General features: G+C 37.1%; 1 protein-coding gene across 1 annotated transcript; it reads left to right on the top strand.

Annotated features, from left to right (window-relative positions):
- The first annotated feature begins 670 nt into the window (after nt 1-670).
- On the top strand, nt 671-15,683 carry LOC149075983 (F-box only protein 42-like). The gene is made up of 10 exons (XM_089243504.1): nt 671-987; nt 7,301-7,537; nt 7,709-7,812; nt 8,086-8,261; nt 10,838-10,952; nt 11,360-11,416; nt 11,701-11,826; nt 12,250-12,368; nt 12,510-13,058; nt 15,195-15,683. The coding sequence occupies exons 1-10, from the start codon at nt 861-863 to the stop codon at nt 15,514-15,516; spliced, it is 1,932 nt and encodes a 643-aa protein (XP_089099630.1). The 5' UTR covers nt 671-860; the 3' UTR covers nt 15,517-15,683.
- Nucleotides 15,684-15,911: the final 228 nt, after the last annotated feature.

Raw genomic sequence — 15,911 nt, forward strand, 5'->3', positions numbered from 1 at the left:
TCGGGGGGGGGGGAACAGAACCTCAAGGCCCCCCCCCCCCCCGCTACGGCCTTGCTCGTAACCCTAACTTAGAACTCTTTTATATACGAATTATATATGAAGGCGTCTTAACCTCACAATCAAAAATCGAAAAATCATCCTCTTCCCCCTCATATGCTTGTGCAGGGTTGGGATCTTTTGCGGGCCCCTGGCCAGACTTTTTACGGGCCCTTTCTGTAATTAATTTACAGCGTAAAAAAAACAAAAATATGATGAGAATTATCCCGGGCCCCAGGGCTAGAGCCCTGTCAGCCTCGCCCTTGTGGGGGGCCATGCAAAGCCGCAACTAGGTGGGAGCAAGCGGGTCTCGCCAAGGGGGCGCAAATTTCTTTCTGAAACCTCTCCTTCAACATTACAAGGGGGCGTCAAAATGCACACTTGCCCCTTTTGAGACCAAGCATCTAACTGTGGCCCTGGGGCGGACGTACTTTCTCGCTCTGAACATCGACAGAGCCTCCCTGTTTTCAGGCGCCGATTACCGATAAACTATAGTCCGTGTTGATTCCTAGATGGCAGCACAAGTAGAAACATTTTGGGCTGCCGTTTTGAGGATGATTTTGGCTGAAAATATTTTTAAGGGACCGCGAAAACTTTGCGCGGGATGTATAGTAATGTGATATTTAATCGTTTCGTGACGTATCGATTGACGCTTAAAGAGACCGTATCGCCATTGTTTTGTTGTTGCTGCTGCTGCTGTGTAGTTTTGAGCAATATATTATCTCTATAATTGCAGTAAAATGTTTCAAATGCCTTGAAGTATAGGGGGTTTGCGGTTTGGAAACAAATTTGATCTCTCTGTGTGTGAATAAACTGCCAGAGACATGTGCGCGGCAACCATCGAGGATCTGCCTGATCCTATCATAGAGTACATTTTAAGTTATCTCTCGCCATATAGGGATTTAAAGCAGTGTATGCAAGTATGTCGGACCTGGCACAAGCACGTCTATGGTAATCAATGCATTTCTTTATATGAATTATCTTATATGTGTGTGTTTTGATGTCTGTGTGTTATGAAAAGAAGTATTCGTGAGATGTGTCAATTATCTCTAGATGTAACTGTCAAATTTAGGTGTGTGTGTGTGTCTCCATGGCCCTCACAAGGGTAGAGCTAACAGGGTTCCAGCCCTGGGGTATGCGATGATTCTCATCATTTTTTTGTTTTTTCACGCTATAAATGCATCATAGAGGAGTCCCGTTAAAGGCTGGTCTGGGGGCTTGCCTCTAGGATGTGGGGGCCATGTGTGTCTCACATATGTTTAATGGGTACAAATAAAGAAAAGTACAATGGGGGCTGGGAAAAGCCCCCAGTTATTTGGCTGGGGTAATTATGGCTAAGATTCCGTAAGCAGGGTTGCGCCAAATTTGACGGTCATTCGATGTCGCCAACTGATTACCTTGGCACTAGCTCTCAGAATTTTTCATTGGTGACAGTAGGCCTAATGTTTTTTTGAAGGTCACGTGCTACCCTTATCTTCTTTTGCGTCATTTTCATTTCTTATTTCCACCAGCGTCTTATGTCTGACTATATCATGTTTATTATTATTGAAATTTATTGACCCGAAGCTTTGTTTGTCCTCATGTATCCTTTGCTTCGGAATATTTCAAATTTTTTAAATGTGCCACTGGTCACTGAAGTGATCCAAAAATGTGCCATGGATTGCTTCAGCAAGGCTGCAACTAGATGCATGGTCAACCGGGGCAAGCACCCTCCTTTTAATATTGAAGGAAAGGTTAAAGTGTGAAATTTATGTGTCTCAGTCCCTTTACCCGAGGCAACAGACTTGCCTGCCCTCACCTCCTAGCTTTGGCCCTAAACTTGAGTCATCTGGAAATGTAGCATGGGTCGCTTGAGTAATCTCAGGGTTCTCAGCAACCTGGAAAGTCAGGGAATCGAAAACAGTCAGGGAAAATGTCAAAAGTCAGGGAAAATTCTAAATACTTGGGAAAAGTATTTAGAATCTTCTTAAAATCTCGTAAAAGCTGATGGGGAAAAAAATCAGAGGATAAATCTATATTGAAGTGGTTTATCTTCATTTTTTTCCCTGTAGGTTATTTTTCAGATCCCCTACTGGGAGAAATGTGTTATCAGTTGAAGGGTGGGATTTTACATACTGGAAAACAATGTTGGGCAAGGTCATTGAATCTGCCCTCTGACGAAATAAAAGAAGGGATCTAAAGTGGAAAGAAAGACCCACCTTTCCATTGTTGAAAACAAAACTAATACCAGCTTTTAACTTCTTTTCTATTTCTTCTGAAAAACATTTTATCCTCTTGCTTTTTTTCCCGCCTGTGGGTAGCAAACCTTTAACCTTTCACATATTATGTGTTGAAGCAATGATTTGAATTCAATTATCTCTGTGTGAGTTTTTGAAAGAAACTGGTATTGTGTGCAAGATCATGTATACAATTTGATTTTGGAAGGGGTAGTGGTGGTGCCGAAATATCAACATTGTCTGCAGTGTGCCTTTCAATGGTATATTACAGAGAAATGATATAATTTAGAGTGATATTGGACGGTTTTGAATTATATATGCGCATGACAGTGTATGTGCTTTTGGTCAGGGAAATTATCAAGCAGATTTTGCTGGGAACCCTGAATCTGTAAATGCGCAGCAGGTCTCTTGAATGGTCTGTAAACCTGTCATGGATCTCTTGTGTGATATGTAAATGTGCTGCGGGTGGCTTTCAGGGCCGTCATTTCAACTTTTTCCGGGGGGGGGGGGGCAAAGCACATGTACTCAATGTATGTATATATATATTTGCATATATATACCATTTTTAGTGTATTTTCAAAAGCCCCAGGGGGGGGGGGGACAACAGGCCCCCCCTAAATGACGGGCCTGGTGGCTTTTGAGGAATTTTTAAATGTGCTGCGGGCCACTTAAGTGATCTGCAAATGTGCCACTTAGTTCAGTTTTACAAAATTGGTATGAGGTCCCATTCCATATCAGATGACTTCCTCAAAGCAGAATGTTTTGCATTGTTCTGCAACGAACCCTTGGCTGACAGGAAACGTTCTGCGGGTAAAAATCCCCATAGTAGTGTTTTTTTTCACTTTTTCTAAAAATTCTTCCAGATTGTTTTGCAGTAGCACTAATTGTTCTGCGACGTAGGTCACAGATTCTGGCATATTCTGCTTTGGGGCAGATGACTCTGAGGCCACATTTGGTTCTCGAGCTATAAGTTGAGCGTGTATGTTTGAAACGATATTGGTGTTCTTATCATTACGCCAGTAAGCCTTACTGAATAGCACCAAATCAGGTCTGGTGATAAAAAAGTTGTCGCCAAGCAGCAATATACCATATAGGGTTAGTTTGTGTGGAGGTTTATAGGACTTCACAACAGAGCTTTCCCCAGTAGAAACTTTGTAAACCGTTGCTTGACAGTTTGATAGATAAAATTAGGTGGGAACAAAATCTATCTTCCCCCCAAGAATTACTGTATTCCTCCTGCAATAGCGGATTGTAATTACCTTTCTCTATGTTGGTAGATACGCTGGTGTTGTCATTGTCTCTAATTTTATGATATTACATAGGAAATTGTCTAAGTATTAATACCAATCTCTTAGTCAGGGCTTGACGAGTCAAAAGATATTAGGCACCAGCCCAATTTCTTAGGAGTCAAGCAGGGTATTTTGCTAAAAAAAAAACAGTTCTTTATTTTTTCTTTTACTTTTCCCGTGTTAAAATGTGTAGGGTAATGAAATCAGAAATTTTATGTTGCTCTTAGACTTCAATTTAGAAATTTACTGTAATTTTGCAACCACATTTATAAAAATTTCAGGTGTCGATACCAATTTTTTAGTCGCTGTGGCGACCTGGCACCTGAGATTTGTGTAGCTCTGCTCTTAGTTTCTATGATGACCTGGCACTTGTTAAGCCTTGTAGTAGACTGTACTTTAGTACTGGTCAATCATTAGCACACTTCTTCCAAATCAGAATGATTTAGAGCGGTTTTAATGGCAGCCTGGCATTCCTGTTCATTCGTGTATGTAAGGTGGGGGAGGGTTGAGGTTAAACACCCCCCCTCTCTTCCCCCACTGCCTTTTGAGCTGAAATTATGATGTATTTTTGCAGTGGAAAACATAGCCCCCCAAAAAAAGAAAAAACAATGTGAGCCTCAAATGAACAAATTTTTGAACCACTAAAATAGATGCAATCTTAACAACATAAACGTCCTTGGGCAGAATGATGTTCTTGAAGGGGGGCGCAATGCTACTTAATCCCAAAAATCATATTACAAGATCTCATTAAGCCATGTCCATATGGACCCATGCATTAAGACTGCAGCTGAAAGAGTCAACACTTCCACATTAGGATTGGCTGGTTTTTCATTGCCAATTAGCAGTCGTCATCCCCTTATAAGCATACCACACATTCTCAACACCAATGGGATATTTTGGCTAGTTTCTTCCTGTACACCTTGTTTTTTTTTTAACTTTATGTACAAAAGAAAATATTTTAACACTAAATAAAACACAGGGCATGAATTTGAAGAAAATTGGCCAGATGATATGGTTATAAAGAAAGAGTAAAAGAAAAAGTAAAAAATTACATCCTTACAGAGTGGATTCCGCTTATAACATTAAAAAAAACGATCATTTAAAGAAAACATAAGTGAGGAAACGCTTTAAACTGGAAATCTTGAGTAATTAGTCAGCGACCAATAATAAGTTCTATAAAGTGGGAAAATGTTATAAGTAGAAACTAAAAGGGCACTGACATATAGATTCAGTAAGCAATAGTATTGTTTGCCCGTGGGTGTGAAAGTTCAACTGCTGTTAATTTGTTATTCCGTATTAAATTCTCTTGAAAAATTTTCTTGCCTGCTTGGTTATCCTTATCCACATATTCTTAGTGATAGGACAGATCTTCTGGGTATTCAAAAATCCAAGTTGTCCTTTTTTTCCACCAATTTGTCCGTGTTTAACTCCTGGCCATGTTCTTCCAGTAGTTCTTGAATGTCCTTCATTCACCTCCAGTCCCAAGGTCTGTTCCAAGGACACAATCTCTTAGACAACTGGTGGCTCTTGTTCATGAGCTAGCCCCTCATTGCAGTCAATAATTCAATCAGCCCGAAGTTTTCTCCAAGCAGAATTTATGGTTCTCTTGATGACCCCGTCCCAGGCTATATTAATGATTTTGAGGCAGTGCGTGATATTCAGATGTTTTTTCCAAAAATCTCGGAGGGTAAGGTTTGTTCCCTCAGTCACCTCGAAGCATCGTTAAAATAGTTCTTTGGTGTAAAGCTTTTTGAAGTTGGAAATTGCATATTGGCAGGGCAGTCATTTCAACTTTTTCCGGGGGGGGGGGGGGGGGGCGGGCAAAGAGCATGTACTAAAGGTACGCATAAATATATATTTGTATATATATATATAACCATTTGTAGTGTATATTCAAAAGCCAGGGGTGGGGCAACGGCCCCCCTAATGACAGGCCTGCATATTGGTCCATCAGGTGGAGTAACAGAGTGGTGTTGGGAGGAAGGAACTTGATCTCAATAAACCGGAATTTCTCTAGTAAGTCATTCTCAAGGCTTGGAGGATGAGTAGGAGCCATAATCCATAACCAACATGACTTTGAGTGGCAGATTCTTTTCTGAAAGGTATTTTTGAACTGAAGGATTGAAACTTCATTGATCCACTCAGTAAACAAGATAAGAGTGACGCAAGCTTTGCTTTTTGATGTCCACATAACGTTTAACTGGGAAAAAGTTTAACTGCAAAAAAGCGACAAACTGGGGAAGGTCCATCATCTAGGTATAATCTTAGCTCTAATCTTTTTTGGATTCTTTGTTTTTATAGTTTCATCACTTTTTTTTTCAAATGAGGTGTATATCAATTTCGGTACTGGTCAGATGTCAGTACAACTTAACTATGAAAAAATTAGCCAAGCATTAACCCTTTCAGATCCAAGTGCCACAAATGTATGAGTTGCTTTATCTCGCTGTACAATTTTTCTTTGTGCCTTGGATTTTTTGAAAGCTTGATGGTATACGAGCAGAGGTTTCACTTTAAAATCCCTGCTTGCGTTAGCACATAACAAGAAGATAAGAAAATCTTTCATGGGCTTGTGGCTGGGCATTGCATTCTCTTCTGCTGTAATGTAGGACCTCTTCTGCATCTTTTAAAGTTTTAAACCATCCCCTGCTTACCCGATAGCCTTCTTTGTTTTTTGTTAACACACCTGATATTTTGCTCACGACATCACCGTACAAAGTCTTTGCTTTCTCACAGATAATGTCTCAGTCACAGAATCACCAGCTAGTTGCTTTTCATAGATCCACATGAGCAGCAACTTTCCTAATTCTTCCAGCATGTGTTGCCGCTACTTTGATACTCTTGAAACTCCTTTTGCTGTATTATTTAGCTCTCTTATTCTTTAATATTGTGCAAGTCGTGGATGTAGATGCCTTATAGGATCTTGCGATGTTGGTTACTCCCATACTTTGCTCGTACTTTTTGACTATTTCCTTCTTAAGTTCCAGAGTAATCATTTTCCTACGGCTTTTCTTCTCAACCTTCTTCGTCATGGAGGCCATCGTTGGAGCACAAGTACTTAAACAGCAGAGTCATTGCACTTGGATGCGGAATAATAAAATACTTTGAGCGTACATACGCGTGATTAAGATGTTACTTTTAGTTTTGTGTCATAAACAGTCAAGCTTGCATGCGTGTTCATTTTTCGAGTGAGGCAGGCTGACAGGAGACAACTTATGGAAAAATATTACCCACAATTCCACAGTACGTGTGTGGGTGAAAGCGAAAAACCATCGGCCTCAGTTATGATAACCGGAAACTCAATAAGCGAAGCAAAAAATTTTTGCTCATAATGCAAATCATGTTCTTGCATCTGCAAGTCAAAACGTGTTTAAAATTTCTGCTCGTTGACCGAACTGCTCTTAACTGAAGTTCCACTGTATCAATTTTTTAACAGTTCATATGTACAAATAGCAATAAAATTACTATATGGCATAGGTATCACATCAGAAACATTGTCAACAAATACATTGCCCATCAAAACATTGCTAGATTTTTTTCTAAAAATTATTTGTACATCTATTTTATTATTTTAAAAATTTCCATTGGAATGTTTTAATGAGAAACTGTACACACGTACAAAATCAAAGTGCTAGTGTTAGGAAATCAGAAATTTATTAATTAAAAAAAAAGTTGTTTCTTCATGCAAAAGCAGTATGAAATTTAGTGAGCTGTATATTTCATCCCCCAAATCAGTGATTTGTGATAAATTTCTTTTTACAGGTGTGGTCAGAAAAATTCAACGAGATTTCAACTGTGCCATCAGCTCAATGACCGTGCAATGGTGTCATATGATTGCTGAACCTGGCCCTACGATCTCCAAGAGGTATTCGCATAGTGCATGCTGTGTTGGAAATTCTATGTACATTTTTGGAGGCTGTACAACTGCCAATACAACTTTCAATGATTTGTGGAGACTTCATCTAGGAAGCCGCTGTTGGATTAGACCCTTGGCAACGGGTAATTTAAATTTTTTTTCCCTTTCTTAAGAGACATAAAAGAGTAATTCTAAAAGCTATTGTTGAAACCAAACATGATATATGCAATAATCAATTATCAAATATGATTGATAGCCAAGACATGCATCTATCTGAGTGAAGTAATTCGTTTCATTATTTTTATTTTCCTTAGGCACGTATCCACCTCCAAAAGCATGTGCAACTCTTGTTGCATATGAAGATAACCTGGTTTTATTTGGCGGATGGACCCACACGTCACCTTATCCTCTACATCAGGTAAACTTTTTCCTGTCATGAAAGTCTGTGATAAGGGTTCAGTCGCATCAGCTGTTGTAATTAGTGGCATAGGTCTGGATTAAGCACCTTCAACTGTTGACACAACATGACAACGTTCACATTTTAAATGATGCCCGCAAGACATTAAGCTATATTGCTTGAGTGGTTCTGAAATAATTAGTTTCTATTGTTTTGTAGTTTTTTGATGAATAATAATTGTTTATAGAGAACCTTCTGTGATTAAGACATGAACTTTTTGTCTCTTAACTCTAGGTTTGGCGTATTTTCAACCATCTCCACCTCTATAATACCAATACAAATAGATGGACTCAAATTGTGACTACTACTAACTCCCCAGCTATGGCTGGTCATTCAGCAACTATACATGGTGACCTAATGGTAGTGTTTGGTGGAATACAGCGACAAACTGGGGAAGGTCCATCATCTAGGTATAATCTTAGCTCTAATCTTTTTTGGATTCTTTGTTTTTATAGTTTCATCACTTTTTTTTTCAAATGAGGTGTATATCAATTTCAGTACTGGTCAGATGTCAGTACAACTTAACTATGAAAAAATTAGCCAAGCATTAACCCTTTCAGATCCAAGTGCCACAAATGTATGAGTTGCTTTATCTCGCTGTACAATTTTTCTTTTAAACTCGGAGTTAAGCTGTGACTTAAAAGATTCTGTAAGTTTTGAGTTAGAAATATGGGGGAATATAAACTTTTGGAAGCTTTCAGAGGTCAGCACTTAAAAATTGAGCTTTCAGGGTTTTTTTTAGATGATTTCTGGGAAAAATGCTTCCAATGAAAAGTGTGATTTAGCAATGCAATTCTGGAAAAAATTGCATGTGAAAATAAATATACCCTGTATTATTTTGGCTGAAAATTTTTTAATGAAATGAATTATTTGTTCACAAAAAAAAAAATTGAAGAAAAAAATCAAAAATCTAAAGATTTGCAGAGACATTTATGTTTTAATGGGTTTTTTTAGTATAAAAAGTGTGAAAACATTTTGGAAATTCAAAAAATCAACTCTCGAGTCTAAAAGGATTATGTTCGATTGTTTTGACAGGTAAACACAAATAACAGCTTAAATCACAAGCACAAATACTACGATCAAAGGCACTCTAAAGCATGGCATTCTTGTCATTCAAACAATCTTCATTGGTTTCAGTGCATACTTTCATAAACTTTTTGTTCTATCGTCCCCTTCTTCCTTTTTTTTCCTCATTGTTCCCCCCCAAACTCAAGCCAATCCATAAGATCTTATATTATACCCATAGCTTCTACCTCTCTCCTCCTCTGGACTATTTATTGCCTACTTTGAGAAACAATGTTTTACATTTGTACATGGTTTTTCAACACTTTTCAGTAGATTTTAAATGGGTGAAATTTGGGCAATATTTTGTCAGAGTTGACTGAATGTCACTTTTCCATATAATTGAAATCTGGCCACACACTATATTGAAAGCTAATCATTAACTTTGATGCACCTCATTCGAACGAATGATTAAGTATGAAATGAATTAATTTAATTCTTGGCTTTTATGCTGTTTCTGGTATAACTGTACATCAGAGCTGCACACATTTATTGCCCGATATGCCGGAGGCATGTAAAATAGATTTATTTATCTAGCCTTTCTTTAGATAAGCAGCATGATGTAGAACAGCAGTTTTCAACCCGTGCTACTCAGAGCCTTCGGGGCATGGTTGAGACATTGGCTCTATGCACACTTCCAGGGGCTCTGCCACTGCTCAAGGAAAATTAAATAGATCAATAAATTTGATAAATACAGTCAATCTTGATTATAATGACGTCAAAGATTCTGCAAAATTTTGTTGTTTCGACCAAGGTTGACGTTCTCAAGGTCTTTTTCAAGTATGAAAAATAGTTTCAGTCCGTGTGCATGGAGTTGTTTTATCATATTCAGGGTGACCATATTTGATCAGGAAAAATTTAAAAAATTGATATCATAAATACGGGACATAGCCAGTTTCTGCTAAAATGTTACCAGTTGGCAGAGAAATCACCAATTCCTTAACAACTATTGGGCAAGAAATACAGTGCTACAGCAAGTCTGTAGTGATTTAAAATGTATTTCACGGGGGGGGGGGGGGTGGTTGGGCATGGCCAGGTTCATCTTAATGGCATCATAAGCTCCCTACTTGGCCATAGAAGTACCTGCTACCCGATTTCATACTCACTTTCGAAAATTTGACTTGATCTTATTTTCACTTGGCCCTTTTTGCCCTTGAGGCCCTCTGACCGTGTCCGGGTAAGCCCATGACTTAAGACGGCACTGAAAATGACAGATATGTGAGAGTAAGTAATATTGTTGTTTATAGTCATAATTACCACACACACATCCATTTTAGTAAGGGTTATGAATTAAAGTAAGCTTTGTTGAAAAGAAAGGGCTTTTTTAATAGGAATAAAAATCAAGAATGGAGCAAAATGTTTCTTATACTTTTCATATTATCACCCTGATTATGATAAAATTGAATAATGACAAAAATGTGTCATTATATCTGAGGTTGATGTGTTTTAATTAATGTTATAAGTGAGGTCTGTGAACAGTTCCATCTTCATGGGAATCAGTCAAAACTGCCAATTAATGATGTTTTTACCTAGTTATCATTAGAACAGAAGTCTTTTTATCAAGTTCAAAAGTATATTTAAAAAAAGAGACCAATGGGGCTCAGTCATAGAAATTATATACTAAAGAGGTTGAGAACCACTGATGTAGAACATTTTATACTTGTCTAAGAAGAGTTCTCCAAAATCCACAATGAACATACATTCTGGAAGTTTCAACTTTGGTGTATATGAAAAAACAAGTAAACTGTGTGATCACACATGCATCTTTCCGTAGTCTGATTCTGAGTCCTTAAAACCAAGATTTTAAGGAGGGAGGGAAACTTCTTTCCCCCTCCCCCCATAAATGTGCTGGCACTAACAGACTAAGAAATAATTACTATAGAAAAAAAAAAAAAGAGTTTCAATATTTTTCAAATATTTTCAGACTCAGTGTGTTTTACAGTTCAAATGATGTTTGGGTACTCAATATGAAAACGTATAATTGGAGAAAACAACCTACTTCTTCCTTGCAACCTCTGCCACGTTACGGTCATTCACAAGTGAGTAATATCATAACAATATAGTTATTTAATACACCCCCAAAGCAGAATATATCGAAATCTATGACATTTCTCGGAACAATCAGTGCTACTTCAGAACAATCTGATGGAATTTTAAGACAAATGGAGAAAAATTTATAAGAATTTTTACTGCAGAACATTTCCAGTCGGGGTGGGGTGGGGGGGGGGGCTCATTGCAGAAAAATTTAAAACATTCTGCTTTGGGGAAATGTACTATTTGCGCATATTTGAAATAGTTTATTTTTCTCCTCTTTCTTAAATAAAAAACTCTGTAATATGTTGTTTATTTCATTGTTTTATTTCGTGTATTTGCCAATTTTAATTAATTATCCGAGAGCAATGTGGCCACTAAACTTCTCCCCATTTTTATTTTATTTATTTTTCAGATTTATGTTGATGAGAAACATTTGCTTGTGATGGGTGGATGTGGTGGACCAAACATGGTAAAATATGGTTATGCTTTATAATTTAAAGGAAAGAGAGCTTGGTAGTTGGTTTTTTTAATAAAGCCATGAATAGTTTTTTGTTTTTAAACACAGTCAAAATATTTTTTCAATGATCTTTCCAAGGAATGTTTTAAGCTGGTTAAAAAATTATCCATAGTAGTATATTTTTATTCTTAAAAGTTTACAAAGATTTATCATTTTTTAATTTATTTATTGGTTTTATTGAATTTTCATTTGAAATTGTCTTCTTTTTTCATTGACTTTTTTTCATTTATGTATAGCTATTCAATGACATATGGCTCCTTACACTGATAGATGATGAGAATGGGGCTTGGCAGTGGCGAGAAATGGTAGTGAAAATGAGGGAGAATTCTGCACCTCATTTAGCATTCCATCCTGCTTGCAAGGTCTGTTGTACTTTTTAATGCTCAATTTATAAAATTTGTAGTGTTAAATTTGATTGAAAAAATTATTTAAAACAAGTGTTTTCTTCTGTACTGGATGGTATGTAATGGGGGGAAATTTACCTTGTGTTCATTAACTAACGTGTGTACTTTTTTTCCATTGAAGATCGGAAAGTTGTGACTTTCTTGATTTTTTTTAAAAATGTATTACTTGTCGTTATGCAACTGTTATGCTAAAAACTAAACCTCCCAAAGAAAAAATTTCGGTGTTAGAGAGTTTAATATTCAAATTCTTGTGGAAGTATGTATACACTAATCTTATAGCATTAATTAAGAAGCTGAACTGCAAAAAGTGTATAATTTTAAATATTTATCATGTTTGTTTTTTTTTAGGTGAAATAATTTTTTTACATGCTTAATTAACAGGTTGGCAATCAGGTTGTAGTCATGAGCAGAGCTCAGAGATCCAGAACCTCACCCTCAATACCTCACCTACTAAGAGCACCGACTCGTATCTGGGTACCTCCATATGTGGATAATAGACAGTGAGTTTGATGATGAATGCTTGTTTTTTTCTCCCATGAAAGTCTTTATTTTCTCTTTTCCAATAACATAGTTCATATCAAGATTGAAATAATTTTAAGATATCTATAACCAAAACAATCTTTTTTATGGTTTATTCTTAGGCTAGGTCAATTCAGTCCACCTCAGCATACTGAAGAGGTAGATCCATGTGTTAATGGGAAGAAGGGTATTCTGAAGCGCCAGTTTGAGAGACGGCAGGTTTCAAACAGCCCGCCATCTAGCAGTAGCGATGAAGAAGAATTTATGTCTCGTGATATTGCCAAGAAGCTTGCTAATTCAGTTGTTGTTCACCACAGTAGAGCGACAAATAGTTCTCAAAAACTATCAAAGAATGCCCAGCAGAAAGACTGTCATGGTGAGCCATCTACTTCTGGTATAGTAAAAGATTCATCTGGATTTAGCCCTCCTACTCCACCCTCTACATCAAGCTCTGGTGCGTGTGGAATTTCTGTGATGCTAATGAAAGGTGAGAACTCGAACCAGCAAGCTGAGGATAATAACTCGCCTCCAGGCGGAGGTCAAAAAGACAATATGGAAGGACATGGTTCCAGACCGATTTCGGTGAGACCTAATGCTCGTCGAAACAGACAACGACAGCTTGAAGGGCTCGATAGAATGGAGCAAAGGTTGCGAGACCTCAGAAGTCTAAAGTGAGCCATTCTCTATTCTCTATCATTTTATGGGAGTTGGGGGAAATCATTCAGAAAATCAGATATAGGCTACATGAAATTATTTAAAAAACTGATTTTTATGTAAAAATATGAAACTTTTTTGTCTTCCCTTTTTGTCAAATTTAAGGAATTCTCCCCTTTTTCATCAAGAAAAAAAATCAGTAAGACAGTTTCATTGGCACATTGAGCACTGTCATTCTGAGCTGACTCATGACAGAATAACCTTTGTTTAATTTCAATATGTGTATTTACACTTCCCCAAATTAGGTCGTACACAACTAATCTTAGTGGAAAAGAATATGCAGTAGAACCCCACTAGTTCTACAACCTGTGTAACCAAAGCCAGCCGCTCTTAAAAAAAATTATGTATGTAAAAAAGTTGAAGAATTGACAACTGAATTAAAAAAACCTCACAAATGCTACATTCTAACATGTGATATTTTAAATATAGAGTATCACACCCCTTATAATGATGAATTACATAGTTGCCTTAAAAAATCGTCTGTTTTCATTTGAAGAAGCTGCATATACTTGACAGACAATGCGGTTTTAGTCATTGTCTTAGAATCATGGTGTCTCACGGCTTGCATTATCATGCTGCTCCATGTATGGAATTGCAGTTTCGAAAGCCACCACAGCTTCTGAATGAGTCTGGTTGTGGAACATTTTAATCTAATCCAGTGGTTCTCAGACTTGCGATATATGGTCGAAAACAAGTCCTGGTCATAATTTTCTCCAGGTTTTCTTTAGCAAGGTTTCCGTCAGGTTTACCCATGCTTCTGCAGGCCATTAAATGATGTATTTCACCGAATTTTTTTTATTCATTTTTTGGAAAATGGAAAGAAACTCATTCTCATCTTTGATGAGATATTGAGGCAACATTTTTTTTTTGTACACCTGTTTGATGGATTGCAAGGTCCATTGGCTGAAGCAGAAGAATAACATTGGGAGGTAAAAAAAAAAAGCACTTTAATTCTTTAATTTCCCTGCAATTGTTTCAGTCATTGTTAAACGTCTGTAACTCTTATCCCACCCATAGGGATACTCATTATTGTTACAGTTTTAAGAAAGCCATGTTTAAAAGACAAACCCTGGCAATCCGAACATTTTGCTAATCTGAACAGGCCTCTGTCCCAATTAGTTTGGATTAGCTTGGTTCTAGTGCATATATTTTTTATAATCATTCACACCACACTGTTTATCTTTAGAGAAAGTTGCATGCTGATGAGTACTTTTCTCCAAATGGCAGCCTTGACAAGAAGGTGGGGGGGGGGGGCTGTAGCATGTGTTTCTGCCTTAATTATTACTGTTCATCATTATTAAACTTGCCAATTCCCCAGTTCTCATCAAGGCACGAAAGTACTTGGCTATCTGGAAAAATTGTGATTGTTAGTGGAAGTTTTTATTTTCTGTCTACATTTAAACATGGTTTTTTTTTTCATAAATGAAGCTTCTGATTCAAGGGATACTATTATGTGTCAGTAGGAAGTGGAATTAATTTTTTTTATAATAAAGAAATGTGTGTTGTCCTATCACAATCAGGTGTTCCCTCTCCCCCTGATTGTGATAGAATTGAAAACATCTGATGGTAAACTTTACATTTTGTTCACCAACCTTTTAGGAAAAAAACTTCCTAGACAAATCTGCATGTGCTTGTCCATCATCGAGCCAGTTCGATTGATGTGAAACCCATTGACTGAGATGTTTTCAATATCCAAGCAAAATTTTTCATACTACTAGAACACACTTTAATGTTTCCAAAACAATTGAGATTATGCAAATTAAACTGTAAACACTGCTACCGCAGCTTGTCTGTCAGACCAGACACGACCCGGGCTCTGTCCCTTCCGGGATGTAAGCCCTTTACCCTGTCTGTCACCACCTATCATTTCTGGCAAGAACTTTGCACCCCACCTTATAGTGAATATAATGCTGTTAGGTCCTTGATTGCATGCCCAATCTTTCTTATTTTATTTGATTTTAAACCAACTTTTTTCTTCCTTAATTATTCAAAATTTGGCTTAAAACACGTGAACTTTTAATCAAAAATTTGTGCTAAATTTCAGATATCTGTATGTTTCATCAACCATGTGAATATGTACCTGTATTTTTCAGGCATCCTCTGTCTATAATGCTAACAAACCAAAGCTCACAAAATCCACCTCTTGGATGCATAAGGAATCCAATGTGTATGTATGTCTTAGACATATCTAATGCTGCAAGTTCCGGTACAGTGTCCTGGCGAGCACTCAGAAATCAGTGTCACAGTGCGCCGGATGAAATAATATTATATTCCTTAGTACTTGGACGTGGAGAACTGATCATGTTTGGTGGCATTCAGAAAGACCTGAACTCCAGGCAGCAAGAGGGCGACACTGTTCCAGAAATTGTTTCCAATACTCTACATTTCATGTCTGCGAAACGTTTTGTCATATGATATTGCATTATATCGATTAGTTGTTTTTTTTTCCTCCCCTTGTTCATCACATTCGCATTTTTTTGCACATTTTTTTTGTGTGTGCACCATGTGGTATAGCACTTTTTATCATCCTATGTTACCATTATACATTTTTTTATGAAAAACAAATGATCAGTATTGTTATACATTTTGTGTTTTCATTTTTTTTTCAATGAAGTATACACGATTCTTTTCAGAAGATGCTGCTATTTAAGTGTTGAAAATTACAGAAGAAATTCATTTTCGATTGTTTTTAATTTTTGCAAGAAATCTCTTTTTTGCAAATGATGAAACTGTTTTGCATTTTCCTCATACTCAAATTCAATTCATTTAGATTGTTTCTTATGGAATTTAACGGTTATCATATAAAATAA

Source organism: Pholcus phalangioides, unplaced genomic scaffold, assembly GCF_987345545.1.
Source record: "Pholcus phalangioides strain wild (caught in Gottingen) unplaced genomic scaffold, Ppha-v1.0 ptg000015l_1, whole genome shotgun sequence".
NCBI lineage: Eukaryota > Metazoa > Arthropoda > Arachnida > Araneae > Pholcidae > Pholcus > Pholcus phalangioides.

Bases quoted from the DNA above. Each gene is read 5' to 3' on its own strand.
- LOC149075983 (XM_089243504.1), top strand. From the start codon at position 861: ATGTGCGCGGCAACCATCGAGGATCTGCCTGATCCTATCATAGAGTAC. The intron at 8,262-10,837 runs GTATAATCTTAG...AAATATTTTCAG, and splicing joins GGGGAAGGTCCATCATCTAG to ACTCAGTGTGTTTTACAGTT. The intron at 12,369-12,509 runs GTGAGTTTGATG...GTTTATTCTTAG, and splicing joins CCATATGTGGATAATAGACA to GCTAGGTCAATTCAGTCCAC.